General features: G+C 42.2%; 1 protein-coding gene across 1 annotated transcript in view; it reads left to right on the top strand.

Annotated features, from left to right (window-relative positions):
• FGF18 (fibroblast growth factor 18) overlaps positions 1–20,948 on the top strand; it is a 67,248-nt gene that overhangs the window by 31,925 nt on the left and 14,375 nt on the right. Inside the window, exon 4 of the mRNA XM_065409984.1 lies at positions 7,796–7,902. Coding sequence (XP_065266056.1) covers positions 7,796–7,902 — 107 coding nt within the window. The remainder of the gene's footprint in view (positions 1–7,795; positions 7,903–20,948) is intronic.

Genomic DNA, 20,948 nt, shown 5'->3' with positions numbered 1-20,948 from the left:
ATCTTTTTATATCAGGCACAGCTTGTAGCCTCAATCCAACCAATACTTTCAATATGCAACAGATTTCTCCTCATTAGCTTCAGTTTGGAGCCTTCACAAACACAACAGTGGGAGCTGGACAGACTGACTTTTTGGAGTATGTAAAGCCATCGTGGTGTTGGCACGCTGAAAGATTTATGTGTTTGCGACTCCTCGGTAAGAGGATATAGTGGTGCTAACATCACACCTACTTCATGGCTGGAGATGAGCAGCCAACCACCAAACTTCCAAAGATAGGCAACATGGTTCAGAGAAAATCTGATCTGACATGAATCATTGGGCAGAACTAAAATCACTTTGAGGAAGAAGATTCGTGAAGTTTACATAATTGTTGTTCTCTGTTTGTTTATTGTATACATCAGCATTTCTTGGTCTCAGCTGGGACTGGAAACAAAAGAGCCAAAATAGCAAGAACAAAGTTGTTCTCATGGTATTTTTCTACCCCCATGGGGAGCAAGAAGTGCTAATGAGATTTCCAACCCAAGAGATTCAGATAGGTTGCATAAGGTTCTACCAAGCATTTGGGTCCAAATTTTAAGGTCCTTATTTACTGGTCTTCACTGAGTCAGTGGGCATGTGCGTGAGCAAGGACATTAGTTTTAGGTGCTTATTCAAGCATAATAGAACTTCTGAACCTTTTGAGGCTCATCCATCACTACTGCCAGACTCTGAAGCTGGCTGCTTTTCAATCAGTTTTCCTGCCTCTGTAGAAATGGGGGGAGGGATAGCTCAGTGGTTTGAGTATTGGCTTGCTAAACCCAGGGTCATGAGTTCAATCCTTGAGGGGGCCACTTGGGGATCTGGGGCAAAATCAGTACTTGGTCCTGCTAGTGAAGGTAGGGGGCTGGACTCAATGATCTTTCAAGGTCCCTTCCAGTTCTAGGAGATGGGATATCTCCATTAATTATTATAATTATAAATACTGTCCACTTGAGTAGTATGTGGAGAAGCACGATGCCCTGTTGAGATTGAGGAATTTCAGTTTCTAAATCTTACGTTTCACTTTCCAGGCCTGTTTCTTAGTCACAGGACAGTTGGCGGTGCTAAAGCTCAACCCAGAGATTGCTTGTCCCCACTTGCCACGCCGACAGATTTTTACAGCTTGTGGCCTATCGCCTCACTGCCGTTCTACTGGATCTTGCTGAAATAAGTGTGTTTAGAATTTTGACACCTGTCTGGTATATTTTTACTTTAGCTGATGGTGAATTAGGTACAAAACATCTGCACGAGTTGCAGGGCTGATTCTTTACGTACTGGCCCCATTATGGTGCATGTACATCTGTGCAAAATGGGTGCAAAAGGCTATCCACTCATAATGGCAACGTTTTGCATTCACTTTGCACATGAGTAAATGGGTCTGGGGGCTCAAGTCAGTGGACAATCAGGCCTGTAGCATGTGGCTTATAGCTTGAGCATTATCCTCAAAAAATCACTTTTAAAATTGGACCAAATCCGAAGGGCCTTACTTAGTTTTTATTTTATCCTTGCTTTGGTTAAATTAATGAGAATTTTGCTCAAGTAGGGCCTGATTAAAGGCTTCAAGTTTTAGCCCATCATGTTTAAGTTCTTCAGAAGCACTGGTAAATAGTGATAGCTTAATGGATGGGTGGGGGGATAGATCATCTGTCTGAAGATCTATGCCATCTTTTGGAAGACAGAGGGGGTGGTTCTGAAAAAGTGTACATCTTTTGTTCCATAATTTTGTAGCTCTTCTCCGTATCCTCATGCTGGGCTGAGATGACAGCTCTCTCGGGGAACACTGAGCCAGATGCATCCCTGGTCTAAGACCACTGACATCCAGTAGAGATACAAGTCAGGTTCATCCCTTGTGTATGTTCTGATGTCCTTGGTGCTGACATTTGCATTCTTGTGCTTGTGTCCCTTTATGTTTGAGCCCAAGAGAGAACATGTTTGGGATTGAAGAACATACTGGTCTGACAGATATTCGTCATAGCACTTACTACACTACTGGAAAGCGCTCCGGTACTATGGTAAAGAGGGTGGTATAAGAACCTGAATAAAATAGAATGGAAAGTCCCATGGTAGAGATAATAGCATACCTTGACACACTCCTCCAGAGAACATCTTGCCCTTGGATGAGACCCTTTGAAGACAAGTTCTTGTAAAATATGGTCAGTGGTTTTCCCTGAGATGAGTTTACCACAGCTCTTATTGGCTTGTTCAGAGGGAAGGTACCTGTTTAATTTATCTGGGAGAGTTGCTGCCTCAGATCTCCACTGAAGCCAATGAGATGTGTTACTTGTGTGTGAAAGTGTGTGCGGGATTGGGCTCTGACTTGATAAGCTCCCACACAAATACAAGTATGAAAAAGTTGAACCTCTTACTTTGCATTGGGATTATGGGTTCCTTAGGGCATCTACAAGAAAATCTCATTGAAACAGAGACCCTTTTTTTAGGAATTCTACATCTGATTCAGAATTTCAGGGCCACTCCCTTTAAATTCACTCAGATACAGAACTGGACAGTATATTATTGGGTAAAGTCATGATAAAAAATAGCACAAATCTTGGAGTCATATGCACATTGTGATTGCTTTTTACCACTGGAGTGGCACAAATCAGCAGGAATGATCCAGTGGATCTGCCCCTGGTTTTCTAACTTAACATACACTCTGTGTTAATCTTATAATTTAAGATTGCTAAATATAATGGGTGTAGGCAAGGGCTATGCACCCGGTACTTCTCTCACTTGTAGCAGTTTTACGCCAGGGTCACTCCACTGACTTCACCAGAGTTACTCCTGATTTGTACTGGAGTAAGTGAGATGAGAATCAGGTCATATAGGCTTTACCATCTGGGATGATAAATTTTGAGAAATATGCAAATATACAAATACGATTTCAATATGTGCGCAGCATAGATTCTCTCACTTGTTCAGGGCCTGCAGGTTTTATTGCTCCCCACAGACTTTACATAATGTTGGCATGCTTCCCTCTTCATTATGTCATAAATGTGAAGTGGAGACAGGGTCATTCTATCATATGTTGTGGTCATGTAATAGGATTCAACTTTTCTTGGGGCAAACTGTGTTTGAACAGATTTCAACTATTCTAAGCATGGATGTACATATGAATCCTAGGAATTATTTTGGGGATGTTCTCTGGCCTGTGATGTACAGGAGGGTCAGAATAGATGGTCATAATGGTCCATTCTGGACTTAGAATTTATGAATCTATGAGAGAGACTCCTCAGACATCTGGGTTTGGGATAATCTTATTCCTATTGAAGTCAATAGCAAAATTGTTGACTTCAGTGAGCAGGTTGAGACCCTTTGTGGGTGCTTAAAGTCAGATCTTGATGAGAAACATATTTGCAAGAAGCCAGTCCCTTCACCTCTGCTCCAACCAACCTTTACCCCTATATTGCTAAACTTCTCTGTATCTCCTTTGCCTTATCTTAGTGAAAATGGACAGAACTTAAGGTTTTATGATATAGGCAAGCCAAGCCTTGGCCTTTTCTGTTGCCCCCTATATCTTCATTCTACCTTTCTGGCTCCCATCCTCCCACTCAAGGGAAATATTTGAAAGATAAGTTGGCATATTTTCTACCACCTTCAAATATCTCCCTGACTTAATGTTTTCTTAGCTGGAAGATAGCTTTTCAACATATATAATCCTTTTCACCTAGACATGTGAGGAATTCCACTTTCTTCCAGTGGGAGTTCTCAGGAAGGTTTAGGTTAAATGGGCCAATAAGGGAAAAGCATGTAGCAGAAGATTTTACCCTCTAAAGAATTTTTTTTTAAAAATATGTCAGAATATCTAACTGTCAAAGAATTTAAACAATAATACCTGATCTACAGACTGGAGTGCAGTGCTTAGTAATATAAAGATTGCAATCTCCCTACAGCGCACCTAGAGATTAATTGGGTTCAAAGCAATATGTCATGCAGGGCCGTCTAGCTGAAAAGTACAGCAGGGGAGAAACCTACAATCCTCTCTTACTAATTCCCACAGAAAATCTAGGAAAAATTCCCCTTCAAATTACCTCCACCTGTTTGTGGAGACATAGAGACTTTATCCAAGAGGTATCTAAAGAAAATTTGCATTCAAGCATTTCATTGAATGTTTGTGGTGATCGAAAATTGTTACTATCTCATGCTTGTTTGTCTGGCCTATGTGCAATGAGCTGGTAACATCAGTCCTGGTTCTGGTGGATATGTGTCCATGTCACAGAAACCATCATTGTGACTGGTAGTGTCAGCAGAGAGATCAAGGCTGGAATAGGCCATCAAGACTGAATTGGCCTCTCAACTTCTAGAAATTGGAGGGCCAAATTCTGCCCTTGGTTATACCATGGGAAATCAGGAGTAGCCCCACTGACTTCCATGAGGTTACATCATTGTAACTGAGAACAAGATTTGGCCTGGTGCCAATCATTGAGACACACGGGCAAGGCAGTGTATAGAAGTTTATGCAATTATCTGTGCTTGGTCCGCATGATGGCCAAACTCCCACTGATTTCTCTGGAAGCAGGACAGAGCTTTGGTGGGTTGTCAGTCCAGCATGTGTCATGATCCCTAAAAATAATACAAATAATTAAAAAACTCAAGCATGAAAAAGAATCACAGCTGTAAATCCACCTGCAGTTAGCTTCCTAAACAATAATTTGTATCTCACCTGGATAAAAGTTTAATTTCAGCTAATAACGTTTTAACAACCGAGGAGTACAAGGCCAATATTTTCAAAAGTGACCGCCTAAAGTAAGGCTTCTAAGTCCATATACAGGCACCTAAATAAGCCTGACCTGACTTTTGAAAGTGCTGAACACCTGTCAGCTCCCAATGCGTTCAATGAGAGCGGCTGAGTGCTCAGCAATTTTGAAAATCAGGCCCCTTATTTAGGGTCCTAAATATACACTCAGGAGCCGAACTATAGGCCCCCATTTTTTAAAATCTTGGCTGAAATAACTGCTTCTAGAATTTGAGAACCCCTTTGTGGGTTTTGTTGGGGGCCTGTTTTTATTGGTATAAATGTCACTCTTGATATTTTCCTGTCAAGGCTGCTGCTCTCAGTTTCTGTTTTGGGTACTAGTGCATGATGATGTGAGGGCACAGACATAACCTTCTGCAGCCCAGGGAGAATAGGAGGAAAGGTAAGTTCAATTTATTTCTAAAATTATTACATTATTTTACTAGATCTTTAAACTTTATTTAAATTCTTTATTTGGCAAAAAAGAGGGGGTATCATATTTTAATTAGTAGCCGTGTCAAAGGAGAGCTAGATTAATTATTGGAAATTACTCTGTCCAGATGGTTTTAATTTTCACAGCAGGGAACCGGCCTCTTTTGAAGGTGATATTTTTCAAATTAAAATCAGCCTGGATATTACTCATACATGTTGTAGTTTGAAGGTGACATGGTGTGTCCTCTGCTTTCTAACCTACGCCGCGTTCACGTCTGTGTTCTGCCCCAGTGAAACAATCCTTTGGATTAAAAAGGTGCAGGTTGCTTATCTCCAAAATTAAAGCCATCAGAGGGGTAATAGGTGACTGAAGGAACTGGTAATGGGATATGAAGTCTTTTCATTGTTAGGTTGCCCTTTTGAATTCTCAAACCAAAGTGACCAAGAGTTGTTACCTGATGGTCAGCATCACACTTAGTAGTTTTAACAGAGGCTCCGAGAACTGAATGGACACAGAGAATGAATTACTCTCTAGCCCACAGAGGCAATGCTTCCAGAAGAAGGTTGAGGCATGCTGTTGATGCAGAGGTATTGCTGTTGCCTATGCCCACCCTGTTCTGTAGATAAATGGAGGACTTCAGTCTCCAGAGCTTCCACGTATGCTATTTTCTGGTCCCTTAATTGTTCACATATCTGGGCAGGGTTCCTCTGAGGGGTGTCCAAGCCAACTCCTTGGACACCTTCTTGGAGCAGGGGGCATTATCGGGGGTTCCCTGCCTGGTGTCCCCTTCTGGATCCCTTGTTTTGACCCTGTGACCTGCACCCCTGTCCTTGTTTGTTCTTTTTTGTCTCCCACAATGTCAATTTCTGGTTTCCTTGGCCCCTCCCTGACCAAATGGGGTGGGTCTTGGTGCCCACCCCCTCAGTTGAGGGGGGGTCCAAATAATCAGCAGTAGGTTGACCCACCAGCCCCAGTGATCAAGTAGGTTGGTACATTTCTTAGACACTGAAATATATATAATACACATACGTGTTACATCCATCTGCTGTCAGACATTTAAACAATAATTCCTCTCTGCCTTGATATAGGTTTAATTTCACAGGATACCCTTTTAACAAATGAAGAATCTAAATAAATGTAAGCATCTGGTGAACATTTGGTAATCGTAAGAATCAAAATACCAAAAATCACATCTCTGTCTGAGCTGCAGAAGGAAATCTCCATTGAGGGTTAAAGTTTTGTGATATTTACACTGCTGAAAAAGCCAAATTCTGACTTTACAAGTGGGAAAAATATTAATGTGCTTAAATGAAACAAACTCGTATTTCTATCCCCTTGGTAAATCCTTACAGTGAACATATTTGATCTTAGAGGGTTTTACAGTTCTGAAATATGAAGGTCAAAAAGAATGTGACTTTCTGTAGCACAGATCAAACATTCTTCAGTGTTTGGCCATAGCTGTATTTTTAGGGTAAGATTTAGTTTGTATGAATTTCCAGTACAGGGCCCGGGTTTCCATGCACTGACATTTAGACATTCTCAGATTATATTTCTATCATGTCCGCTTTCTATTCTGAGCTCTAGAGATGGGCCTGGGCCAAAAGGCCAGATCTGAACACCCCAAACTTTATGGGAGGATGTTTTGGCTTTAACCTTGGTCCTGATCTGAATGTTGCAGCTGGCCTCTGTAATGAAACAAAATGAAATTCTGGATCCAAATGCCTCCCCATTGTGGGGATGGTTGTAGCGATGGGTTGCAGGCCTGGATGCCAATTTTGGCCCATCTCTGACAAAAAACTTGTGACATGGCAAGTGGCATATTAACTCAGGACTGCACAGAGACAAAAACCATCCTCCACCATGGAGGCAGGGCCAGGGAAACTCTGCACTCCAACATGGTGACCAGGTTAGATTGTGTAAGGCATTAAATGTCCACCCTGTCACGGGCAGGGTTCTAGGCTCTGCCCCACAGGATTTTCACAATGGTAGTTGGTGGGCTCCTGAGTACGCCAGGGGACGCATACAGGACTTTTAAAGAGCCAGCGTCCTCATCAAAAAAGGCACCAAAGCAATGGGTACAAATTTGCTCCCTGTTGTTGGTTTCAGTGAAATTGCCACACCCTGAAGGGGCCATGAAAACCAACTGCCCTTTTGTCTGTCTCGGTTAGGGCTGGCACACCACACGTTGGCCTGTGGTAAAGAATTTAGTTTTCACTTTGCTGTTAATGGCACCATTGCTGAGAATGTAATTCACATGATGTTTTAGGGGGGGACTCTCCTCCCTACACAATAATAATAATATAACTTTGTTAATCTGGGCAGTAAAAGTGTGTGTGTGTAAATTCTCAATTACACTGATGTAAATCTGGAGTAATCAGATGAAGTCAGTAGCATTATTTTAGATTTATACCTGTGTAACCAAGAGCAGAATTCAGCCTGTGGTAAGGTGTGTGGGTTGGTTGGTTGTGTGTATGTTTTTTTTCCCCATATGGACTGTGTCTTCATTTAGTGATCCAGGTGGACATAGGAGAACTTCTTGACTTACCTCATTCATGCCATGACTTGGTCTGACTGTGCTGGTAAATGCCTTTTTTTCTTCTTCCTTTTACAAGCCCAGCTTCTAGTGGAAACAGACACATTTGGCAGTCAAGTCCGGATCAAAGGGAAAGAGACAGACTTTTACCTTTGCATGAACAGGAAAGGCAAGCTAGTGGGGAAGGTAAGTGTTTCCTATTAATTCATTTGTAACATGAGCATTACCTTTAGCAGTGACTGCGAAGCCGTAATGATGTGTTCCGAACTTTGCCTGTCAACCCCAAATGAAAAGCAGGACTTGAGGAATGTGGAATTTTTAAAGCAGTCCATCCCTTTACCAATCCTTCCCCCACAATAAAATAAAGCAGCCAACCACCGGGATTTTATTACTGATGCCTTGGGTATGCACAGGTTTCCATTTTACAGTTGCATAGATTGACAAAAGATGTATGCATCTCAAAAACAATTGAGCACTCGCATTACATGATATAAATCTCTTTTACCTTGGTGGTAAAAAAAAAAAAATGTTAGGAACATGTTAGGGAGGTTAGCAGTGTAGTGCCTGTTTTAATAACAAGAGTCAGAATATACTGTAGCAAAACTAATATTGGAATCTGAACATCTTATTAGGGCTGGGCCCCACGGTTCTAGCATTACAGGAATATTTTATTACTTTGGATCCCAGCACAATAGACGCATGTAACAAATTACACATATTTGCCTGTGTAGCTTAACTTCTTTGCTGAAGTCATATTTTTTTTAATGCATTTACTTGTTTTTGTAACTTACATGGATTCTTTGTATTGCTGGTGAATCCAAAGTTAAATAATTGGGCAGGAGGCTGTCAAAGTTAAATACCACCAAACGCACATAAAAAGCACTCACCCTCTATACCACATGAATTAAAACACTGGCTATCCCTGTGGCAGTGAAAAAGGGAAGCTGAGTTTTTTGCTTTGAGTCAACAAAGGCACTGAAAGCCATATTCCCAAATAGAAACCAGGTGTCATAGCCACTCTGGTAAGATGTTATGTACTACGGTGGTCCCAGGAGTGACACTTGGGGGGCAGGGGGGGAGGGGGGAGTCTTTTCATAGGGTGCTCTCCTGTACCTTTACTCATGCAAGTAAAGGCTACTTTAAAGACTGATGTCTACACTACCTCGGTAAGTTGACCTAAGCTACGCAACTCCAGCTACGTGAATAACGTAGCCGGAGTTGACGTAGCTTAGGTTGACTTATGCGGGGTCCTCACTATGCTGGGTTGATGGGAGACATTTTCCTATTGACTTACCTTACTCTTCTCGTTTGGGGTAGAGTACCGGGGTCAACTGGAGAGCGATCTGTGGTCGATCTGACAGGTCTTCACTAGACCCGCTAAATCAACTCTGATGCATCGATCCCCAGAGCGTCAATCCGGGGGGTAGTGTAGACATAATTTTCAAAAGCACCCATTAATTCTGGGTGCCCAACCTAAGACGTTGACAACCTGATTCTCTGAAGTGCTGCGCACTGGGATTCCATTTTAAATCAATGGGATTTGCAAATCAGACCTAGATGCTGGATTCACCATTGCCCTTCACCTTGAGAGAAAGGATCATTCAGTGGTTAAGGCCCTGGCCTGGGATTTAGCAGAACCACATTTGATTCTCTGTTCTGGCACAGATGTCTTGTGTGACTTTGGAGAAGTAACATGGGGCCATAATTTTTAAGGTATTTAATCTCCTAAAGATAGGTGCTTAGTGGGATCTTCAAAAGCTCCTAAGGGCCAATGGGAGTTAGGTACCTACGTGCTTCTGAAAATCCTACTTGGCACCTATCTGTATCTTTAGGTGCCTAAATACCTTTAAAAATCTGGCCCTTAGCCTCTCTGTGCCTCAGTTCCCCATCTGCATGGTGAGGATAACAACATTGTCCTGCTCACGGGGAGTCTTGTGGGGATAAATACGTTAACGGCTGTGAGGTGTTGAGATACCACAGCCGTGAGGGCTGTGTAAGAATCTAAGGTAGATACATGTAAAGTGACTGTAAAACTCCACCATTCTGCTTCAGTGGTGTTTACACTGGTGCAAATGACCATACATAATGCAGGCAGCAACCAATGAGCCTTAGGGGGTCTTAAGTGGGATACCCAGAAACAGGCTTGTCAGATGCCACTTTTGAAAATTTAGGCCTAAGTCTTTTTCAGAACCAGTCCCTCAATTTGGCTCATTGGGTGTGAGTCAGGACAATTATTTAGCTTGTTCTCTTCATGTAATGTGATGTTTCAGTTTCTCTCAATGTGCTTTTCATGATGTTAAGCTGGCAAACAGCTCATTTTAAAATAAATCTCTTCTTGTAAATATCATATCTGAGCCTTCCTGCCCCACACCGGTAAAGACCCAGATTGCTGACAAGTTCATAAAACATGCCGCCTTGAGCAGGAGGGGGCATTGAGCATTCAGTTTGGAAGGAAAATGTTCCAGACGCGTTGCCCATATTAACAGCTTCTCAAGAGCACAAACGAAAATAACAGCATGTCTTCTTGATACCAAAGAGTGTGGTTTTAATTAGTATCATAGTTTCAGCTCTTTTTGTGGCAAGAGTTTGAGGGAGTGCTTTTTAGACTGAATGCTCTAAACAGCTAGTAGGCCCCAAGGAAAACGTTAGATAAAAATTCATGCCTGGGCTAATGCAAATCTCGAAGTACATTCTGAGAGGAAATACAAAGCACACGATGATCATTTTGCAGTTGCCCCAGCATGTCCATCTGGCAATAGTGGAAATTTGAGGCAAAACTGGTTCTTTTTCTCTGCTCGTTTCCTATTGCCTTACACTGCATAATCCATAACAATACCAACAGATGCCATCTGGCTTTGTTCTCCTCCTCAGTCAGCATTTTTGGATTCTCCCCAGTTGAAAACCTGCTTTGAATTTAGTTCTTTTTTGTTTCCCATAATCACCTACAAAGGGTATTACAAATGGGAGCAGGTTGTTGTTATTCGCAGCTGGAACGTCTGACGAAAGTGACCATTTCAGAAACTGGGCTCGTTCCCTACCTTGGAGCTAGTTATGTTGCAGGCAAACAGATTAATCCTCAGGGTTCAAAAGAGCAGCCTTCATTTTTCTTTTTCATCGACTCATTTACATCTGTGCCAGCTCTTCTGAGTCAAGGCTTCCAATGGCGCTTTCTCAGCAGCTCAAAATCTGGTGTTTGCAGCATTGCTCTCCCTTCCTTGTTTCAGAGGGGTAGCCGTGTTAGTCTGTATCAGCAAAAACAGCGAGGAGTCCTTGTGGCACCTTAGAGACTAACACGTTTATTTGGGCATAAGCTTTCATGGGCTAAAACCCACTTTTAGCCCATGAAAGCTTATGCCAAAATAAATTTGTTAGTCTCTAAGGTGCCACAAGGACTCCTCGCTGTTTTTCCTTTCTTGTTAGTTATTCTTTGTGACTTCACAGCTAACGTTGGCCAAAGGTCTGAAAAGTGTCACAGGCAGGATTCTAACTCTGTTGTCACTGCAGGCCGCTTCTGAGTTTTCCAAGATGCTGACCCACTACCTCCTAAGTCCAATGTATGAAAACTGGAGACTAGGCAAGTGCTGGAAAGGGAATGACTGTTTTTCTGTTACAAGTGACCTGTGCAGCAGAAAAGCAAATTGAATTGTGCATGCTTTCTAGTTGCTGCTTGATGTTGTGTAAAGAAGGCCTAATCGGGTTTTTATTTGGTTGGTTGGTTTCAAATATTTGTTTTCTGCTTTAGTTATTTGTTTATTTTACCTTAGAAACAGCATGTCTTAATTTCCCTGTTTTTACTAGAGGTGTCTGTGGCCCGCTGATGAGCTAAGTGGGATTATGACATCACAAGGAGAGAGCAATTTAGGTGGAAGGGACTTGTTAGTTTTGTTTAAAACTTTGTTTTCTGTTTGTTTTTTGTTAATGCCCATTTAACTCAGGTTTCTGACCCACACTTGGGAGAAGAGCACTCTATGTGAAAGATTTAACACTCCGGCCCATACAAATGAAAGCTGAGAAAGTTTCAATTCCAGTTCTCTCATCAGCTAATTTTAGTAATCTCTCCTAGTTTTGGGATTTTCATATTAAATAAATCTAGTTTCCTATGTGTTCCAGACAGGATGATAACCAATGGATAATATCCATTATTTGTTCTGACTGGTTTTCTCTCTCACCAGTGTGCACACTGGTGTATGTGTATGCACACGCACCCCTTCTCTTTCAGACTGACTGTTAGTTGTAATGACACAGTAGCATCAGAGACACTCTGATTTACATCAGTTGACAATCTGGCCCAATTATTTTAGATGCTGCTTAATTCCATGCCTTGTGGCTAACCGGATGCTTAAGGGTTCAATGTTTTTGCTATAATTGAATTTTCAGTGTGAGAGAGGTGAGGCCTAGTAGTCTGTGTGCAGGATCTCCTGAATTCTAACCCTGACTCTGACAGTGCGTGTATCCACACTGGAGCAGAAGATGTAATTTCCAGCTTGGGGAGATATACCCATGTTAGCTTTGATTGAGCTAAAAATACCTGTGTAGTCCTGGCAGTGTGAGTGGCGGGATGAACTGGCAGCCCCAAATACTTGCCTACGTTTTCAGACAGGACCATCCTGGGGGCAGGTACCCACTCTCCCCGCCTGTGGGCTCGATCAGAGCTAGCACAGGTATGTCTCCCTGAGCTGGAAATTACACCTCCAATGACTCCCACTGGGGCCTCAGACAAGTCGTTTTTCTTTCTGCTTCAGTTGCTCTAGCTCAGAAATGGAGATAATAATACGTATAACATAGGAGCTTTATGAGACAATGTTGGTAAGGGACTTTGAAGTTAAGTGCTAAGTAATATTCTGTGTGCAATAAGGACTACAAAATCTTTACAGCAGGGAATGGCAGACAGTCATGCAAGCCAATAGCTGTTGGTTTGTACACCGCTAAGCATGTTGGAGGTGTTGTGTTGGTGCTGAGAACTTGAATTTTCATTTCAAAATGAGCATTGTAGACAAGGCTCGTCATGCCAGGCTCCACCAGCTTGCTACCCAGTGTTTCTTCTGCTGCAGAATTAGGTGCTATATAGAATTTGGGGACACTGATGTTTCCCCTTTGCTCCCCCATAAGGAAGTCCATGCAGCGGTCCATGGTTATGCAGCATACACGTGATTGGTTAGCCATATGAATGTCACCCTGGGAACAGAATTCATTAGTTGGGCAGTGCATCTTCTGGAACTCTCAGACAGCGTGGGTTCATGTTCTAGAATCTCCCATGAACAACAGTCTGGGTCCATTCTATCTGCACCACTGTAAGGCATCCAGTTTCTGCTCCCTTCCAACAGGTACCTATCCCCAGCTGGTGCCCTAGCTGCCCTCCCCCATCCCCTCCCAATCTGAGGTGTCTTCTGAAAGATGGTGGTCCGACTTCCTCCTCCCACTTCCTCTCTGGGACAGAGGCCCCATCATGTGTTCTTCAGGGGTGATGGGTAGCCCTTCCACTCATTTTACAGCTTCTGGGAAGCTGTCAAATGAATCCACTGTGCTCCCCCATCCCAAATCTGTAAGAATCTCTGGGGTGGGAGCTCTCCCATCAGGCACTTACTCAAGCTCCAGTGGCAGCTAACTCTACAAAACACCCATTGACAAAAGCTACTAAGGGCCTCAGAATTTGGCTGAGTGGGAATTCTGCCTGAGTAAGGAGTAAGTAGATACCTCAGGATTTGGCTCCCTTTCAGCAAGTGGGGATTGAGATTGTATGACATTGTGGGCTAAAAAGAAAATGTAAGGTCATGTCCTAACAAAATCTCAGACCAATTACATTAACTCAGCTATTTACTAAGAATACAACATATAATAAGGTGCAACATATCCGTATTGTACAATTCGCTGTTGTGCGCCAAACTAGCACTCTAACTTTTACCATAGCGCTCTGAGTTTTCTTTTAAAAACCACAAGGACTTGAAATTCAAACTCCCCAGGAAATCACCTTAATATTTTCAATATTTCTTGAGATAAGTTTGGAATTTTAAGGGTTTTCTTTTATTTCCCCTTTCTGTATCTTTTATGGACAATTTCCACCTCCTACCCCCTGTTCCTATTAAAGGGTATAAAATGCAGCCACTTGAATGGTCTGAACTTAAACTCACTCTACAATAAAAACAGATGAAGCAAAGTTTTACACTACATTCAGGCCTATACTAGGAAGGCTTTGCCAGTATCGCTCTACTGGTATATTATACTGCCAAAGCGTTCTTAATGTGGGATGCAGCTTATAGTGGCAAAACTTGCAGTTTTGCTAGAATAGCTTATTTCAGCCCCTGAGCAAAATAAGCAATACTAGCAAAAATCTAGTTTGCTGATCTAACTCTGTCTGCATTAGGGGTTTTGCCTGCACAGTTGGTCAGAGATCACACCCCATCATAGCCCTGACCGACACAGCTATGCCAGCAAAAGAAGTTTGTAATGTAGACCTGGCCTAAGAAACTTACCATTTTCTTGTGGCTTTCCAAACCAATTTAATGTTACCAGCATGTTGCTAATACCATATGGTAAGGATCTCTGTATTTTTGCAAACTGTTGCTTGATGCCAAAGACTGTTTTGGCAGAGCTTTATCACTGACTCCTGCCAGCAGTGGTCTTTAGGGGAAAGTAATAATTTGGGGGTTGTTTACATTACAGCAAATGTAATGGGGGGTTTCTTGAAGCGTGTGTGTGTGTGTGTGTGTGTGTGTGTGTGTGTGTTAAAACGGGAAGGTTGGGGAAAAAATAAATCCAACGGCATCAAAGAGTGAAGGTGTTGGTTATTGTCCAGGTATGCAGTCCTGGTTTACAGGAAACGGGGTGTCTTCTTTTACAAGAACTTCAGTGGAACTCTCCATGCAGGGTGGGAAAACCCCTGCAGGACAAAAGGAATTTTTTAAGGGCCAGGACTATCTGGTGGGAAATACGGGGTGGAGTTCTTAAAAGCACTCAGCACTGGCCTAGCTGCACCAGTGGGAGTCTTACTACTGACTTCTTTGGGAGCCTTGGGAAAGCCCACCCATAAAGCACAGATTAAATAAAAACACTATGTCACGGTAACATTAAGGGTCTGATTTAAATAGAGATGAAGAAAGATTCCAAGGTAAGGTTGGAACTGTGCCCTTAACTCACCTGAATGTGCCTATGCAGCACGCATGGTGCATGATTCCCCTCTGCATGTTTGCACTTCAGATCTCTTCTCTGCAAGGGGATACTCTGTTGCCAGTCAGTGTGAGTTCTGAGCATGGACCAAAGGCAGAGGGTGCCACAGAGAGCTGCGGGGCCAATAAAAAGGTGTGCATGTGGCAGTGGAGAATTCTGCCCGTAGACCTAGAGCTGTATCGAACTCTGCCTGTCTGCTTTGCAGGGGTTTGTTGGGCAAACATTTTCCTCCCAGTTCAATGTGCATCAGATTTGCCCCCCTGAGTTTGGGATTAAAACTGACCCCAAACTTCAAAGTGATGTGATAATCAAAACTATCAGATTTCACTTGGCTTTGGGTCAGAACTGCGAATTTCACAAGGTTTTGACATTAAACAGTCAGTTTTACCAGGTTCACTCAGTCCTGGACCCAGGCTCATTCAAAAGCCCCATAAACCCTAGCAATTCCTGGGTTGAGCACTGAGCTTGCTACAAAACCAGAACCAAGCAGTGTTTGATGGAATCTGAACTTTAATCTCAGACATTTTTTTCAAAGCTCTCTTTTGTCATGAACTGTCCTGACTGGCACTTCCTTCAGAGGCAAGGCTTGGCAGGGTTTTAAATTACCTGGCTTTTGTGAGTTTCAGTCAGGGCCCTTTTTGAACTGTAGTGTGATTCTTCATATTCAATGAGATTTGTTCTTTAAGTGAGCTGCTCCTGGCCCCCTCTCTCCTCCTTTCCTTTCTACACTGTCTTTACACTTCTCTTCCTTTCCCATTTTAATTATCTGTGTAGACACCCCAAATGCCCTTGAACTCTGAGGAACTTTGGATGTAGAACTCAATTGCAGTCAGGGCCGGCTCCAGGCACCAGGATGTAGAGGAAGAAGCAGCAGGACATGTGGACAAGGGTTTTAATGGCCAGGATGTGGGAGAAAGGTTGGATTTTTTGCAAGGATGTAGAGGAAGAAGCAGCAGGACATGGGAGGAGCCTGGATGTGGAAAGAGAGGAGATTGCAGGTCTTGGAGATAGGGAGAGCAGTGGCGGTGATGTTGGTAGAAGTGGGTGAGGCAGAGCATGGGAGGAAAGAAGAGGAAGTTTGAATCTGAGATGACCACGGGATTTCTAGGGGGAGGTATCATAGAGGCACTCGGGTACACACGATAATGGTACAAGTCAGAAGAGATTGAGAAATCTTGCTATTCTATGTAATAAATGGACATATTGGCATATGCAGCTAAAAGTTGCTTTAATTCCATTGGGGCCCAGACTCTGCCCTGGGATGAATATCTGTGACTCTCTTTTAAACCAATTGGTGCCAAGCCTCTGATGGCCCAGTTTAGCTGACAATCTATAATAATCATGCCATGGGTTGTCAAAAGAATAGCATGCTGGATTTACATATGTAGTCTCACTCGTGTTCACCGATCTATGGAGCATTTAGTTTGTAATATTCAGAGGACATGTATTGTGCACACATTTTTAGTGTTCATTCTGTCTGGTTTTGGTCACAGATTTCATACATGGAAGTTATTAAGCATATGTAAACACCCCCTTAGTTGATGCAATTGGATTCAAATTTGGCTACTTTGCCAGGTAGAACGTTTTCAATGTTAGACACTGTCAGCCTGACATGTATAACAATAATGTAAATATTTAAGATCTGAGCTAAGCTGCTTTACATTACGTTCAGTTTATATTGCCTTCAAAGCACTGCAGGTTAATACAGATACTCTTGGGCAGACTGGGGGCAGGAATTTTTTTACTTCAGCCAAACTATGGGCAAAATTTTCCTCCTGGTTCCATATTTTGGGTTGCTTATCTGCAGTCTGGAACTCAGCTTTGGGTTTTATGAATGCGGCTTTCTTTGATTTCAGTGGGAACCCTTCATGTGGAACTGAATTTGCAATATAACAGCACACAGGGCAATGTACAGGGCAGCTCAATGGTCTAAAGATAGTCTGAATCACATTTTAAGTGCATATCAAAGTCTCTGCCTATCCTAGGTGTTTCAATAGTTACTACAGTGATAGGCTCTAAGTACTAGAGTACTGGTACCCAAATGCTTTTCTCTTTTTTTTTTAAATTGAGTTTTCACTCTAAGCTAGAGCTAAATATCCCTTTTGACAGCCATTTACTCTGTTATTTTTTAAAAAAAATATTGGCATTGGAATGAGAAGTGACGTACATCAGATTATATAAGAAGGAAACATTTTCATACGCTGTGGTTACAGAGTCCACTTCCCAAAGCAAGAGCGGTACAACTGGCCACCAAGCAGAGTGAACTATGCAAGTTACTTAGGGCCCAGTCCAGATCCTTTGGAAGTCATTAGAAAGACTCAGGTTAACTTTGCTGGGAGTTGGATCTAGCGCATAGTACGAGTTTTAGGAGATCTTTAATAATGTAGAAAAAAGTAGTAAACAGGAAATAAAAACTAATAGGAATAATAAAAGGTAGGAAGAAGGGGAAGAAAGAGAGAGGGAGCTCCTGCAAAGCTGTAGCACAGGTCTGAGTTGGGGAGCACAGCCCAGGGGGAGGTGGGGAACTGTTTGTAAAGCTTAGCTTGGAAGCTCAAAGCAGTTGTTCTTTCCTTCTTTCTCTCTCTCTTGTCGCTATGTTGTTTTAGTTTCTTTAGCTCTATCTGTGCATCATACTCTTCCTGTTTGAGAGACACTGGAAGGCATCTTTTCATGATTTGCTTGTGAGAAAGGTCCAGATATCAGCTGCTTGGGAACACCAGCTCACTGTGGCCTGATCTTGCTCCCATTGAAGTCCATGATAAAATTCCCATTGATTTTGACAGGAGAACGATCAAGGGAAGGCTGCTGGTAGGGACATAATGGGCTAAATCCTCAGATGGTATAAATCAGCGTACACTCTGATTCCAGTTCACACCAGCTGAGGAACTGACCCATTGATTCTTCAGTTCTAGTCCATTGCTAGTCTTTAGTCAGTTGAGTAGCAAGGGATAGATATTTTGATCACAGTTTTCTGTTTTATTCTGATGTCTGTTGTGCTGATTTCTAAGGAATTTCCTTAGCAAGCTCAGTATTGTCCTCTGATAGAGTTTTTAAGTGTTCATTTCCTATCTCAGGTTGAAATTTGCTTGCAGGCTAAATCTCACAGTATCATTCCTTTACCTCTGCCTCTTTTATTGATCTGCAATCGGAAGCTGGCTGAAAACCCTTTTAAGAGAAAATATTTGATCTCGAAACATTTGAGTTAATTTAATATCTTCATATGCTCAGGGAGCAACTTTCACTGTAAACTCCTAATGTTCTGGCCCTCATATTTTTCTTAGGCAGCAGCTGAGTGTGTTGTACCCTTACCATGGCTGTGATTCTGAAAAGCTTCTTCTGAATGCCTCTTCCTTCTGTTGGTGCAGGTGCACGGTTCCTGTTTAATGCAAAGACCATCTCTGCATCCAGGAGAGCATTGGGGTAGGGTTGGGAGGATATTTTAGCCGCTAAGGAAGACTATTTTGCCCATGTTGAAAAAGGATATTCCTGTTCTTTCAGATCAAATATTGAGATTAAATTATTTACTACAAATTCAATCAATCCCTTTCAGGATGGAGACATTCACCCCTGAGCAATGGGCAGTGCAAGACACAGTTTAAGTGGAATGGAAGTGTTGCATAAGTCTTGCATTGGGTCCCTGCACAGACGTGAATTTCACCCACCCAGGCACGTGGGTTTCCTGACCAGATAATCACCACATTCTCCCAAGCACAATTTTTGTTTCTCCTTTGTATTTAAGCATCTTCTGGGTTTTCTGATTTCCCCCCCCCCCCCCCCCCAGAATGCAAATGAAACTATTTGGTGACACTTGGTAAATACTGTGATGCATTAACTTGTAGGAAACAGGCAGAGCAAAGCACTTCTCTATCACCTTCCAGAAGAGGCAGCTAATGAGACACGGGTTGTGGTGAACCTCACTGTTGTCCATGGACTGCTTCTGCTTGGCTCTCTGGAGTGTTCTTGGAAAGTGAAGTGAGGGTCACTTACGAGAGAGTAATTTAGAAGGGAGGAATTTAATTTACCATCTGACCACTGCAAAAAATAACTCGGTGGGTGAGGAAATTGCAAGGCTACTTTTAAGCACAAAAGCACAGAAGATATTGCTAAAAAATAGGATTTGTCCTAGGCAATTTCCTATGTTGTATTTTGTTATGTAAAGAAAGGTGGTAGGTTTTTGTAAAAGGTGATAAAGCTCTTGCATTTGCTATACACTTCCATGTCAATAGAAAGAACCTTGTCATTTACAGACTGGATCAGCTGTTGACATTATTTTTTAAGAAAGGTACCCAATTTGGTTGCGGGATTATTTCCTTTCTTCATCCTTATGAGCTGAAACACACAGATCTGCAACTGCCCTGCAGACAATCAGTAACTGCCTGTGCTGAGGCTAAACCCTACCCTGATATAAACTCAGGTGCCAATCATGTCACTAGGATGTTAGGCTGTAATTTGTCCCTTTCTGCATAGGATTGTGTTACTGTAAATGGAATCTTACAATGTACAAAGCCAGTTTCTATGTTTATTCAGTATGAAGCCTAGGATTTGCCAGACCAGACCACTGGTCCGCTGAAGCAAATGTTCTGCCTCTGGTCATAATCAATACCTGATGCTTCAAAAAAAGTGCAGTACCCCCCACCCCATCAATATATTTAGCCAAATAGGTCATATTCTATGTGGCTGGGTGGAAATTAGTTCCCTACCCTTGAAGGTAATCATTTTACATCCTGAAGCATGAGACTCAATTAGATCTATTATGTTAGCATACATAGATACAGATGTTAAGGGTCATGAAATTATCCTGACCTTTTGAAACCCAGCTAGGGTGTTTGATTTGATGGACTCCTGAAGGAGTGATTTCCACAGTTGACTACACTCTGTATAAAATCAGAAGTATTTCACTTCATTTACTCTTTCTGAATTTTGAATTAATTAATTACATAAAGTTTCTATTTATGGCACAGGGCAAAAGAAGGAAGTGACTAGTTTTATTATTATTGATTATAGGAACCCTTAGCACTCAATTAGAATGCCTCCCCTTCATACTTCTGAATTCAGCAATCAAGTTCACCTGCAAGACTCCTTTCCAAGTGAAGCAATCCTAGATTTGCTCTTTCACATACATACATCCTATCATACTGCTAATAGTAACCTGCCATGATGTCAGAAAGGATGACCTTGTGATAGAGGTGATGGACTGGGAGTAGGTCCTGACTTTGCCCCAGACTGCTGTGTGACCCTAGGCAAATCACTTAACTGTTATGTGCCTCAGTTTCTCCATCAATAAAATGGGTTTAATGATACTTACCTATCTCACAAGGGTGCTAGGTGGCTTAATTTGTAAATATTAGTGAAAAATTTGAGATCTTCAGATCCATTGAGATCCTTAGGTAAAAGGTGCTAGAAGAGTTAAAAAAAAAAAAAAGTAACCATCTTTTCCTTCTCTGGACCTCTTCATTTTCTTCTGTACTTTCCTTAAGATGTGGTGATCAAGACTGGAAACAGTACTTCAGTGCTCCCGGTATGGGTGTGTATATCCCCCAATGCATATGCACAAATCAGGAGTGTACATGCACACGTACAGGTGTGCTTGTGTGCACTATGAGGGTGTGTGTGTGTCTGTGTGTGTGCATGGCAACCTTTCAGAAGTAGTGTGCCGAGTCTTCATTTATTCACTCTGGTTTAAGTTTTCGCGTGCCAGTAATACATTTTAACATTTTTAGAAGGTCTCTTTCTATAAGTCTATAATATATAACTAAACTATTGTTGTATGTAAAGTAAATAAGGTTTTTAAAATGTTTAAGAAGCTTCATTTAAAATTAAATTAAAATGCAGAGCCCCCCAGACTGGTGGCCAGGACCTGGGCAGTGTGAGTGCCACTGAAAATCAGCTCGCGTGCCGCCTTCAGCACGCATGCCATAGGTTGCCTACCCCTGCTTTATATTATTTTCCATTGCCTTTGTAAGGCAATTAGACATCCTATATATATCATTAACTACTGCAGTGCACTGGCGGTCATCTTTATTGAACTGTCTGCCATGACTCCCAAGTATTTTCCTCCGAGGACTCTG

Source organism: Emys orbicularis, chromosome 8, assembly GCF_028017835.1.
Source record: "Emys orbicularis isolate rEmyOrb1 chromosome 8, rEmyOrb1.hap1, whole genome shotgun sequence".
NCBI lineage: Eukaryota > Metazoa > Chordata > Testudines > Emydidae > Emys > Emys orbicularis.
This window is presented reverse-complemented; position numbering and strand designations above follow the sequence as displayed.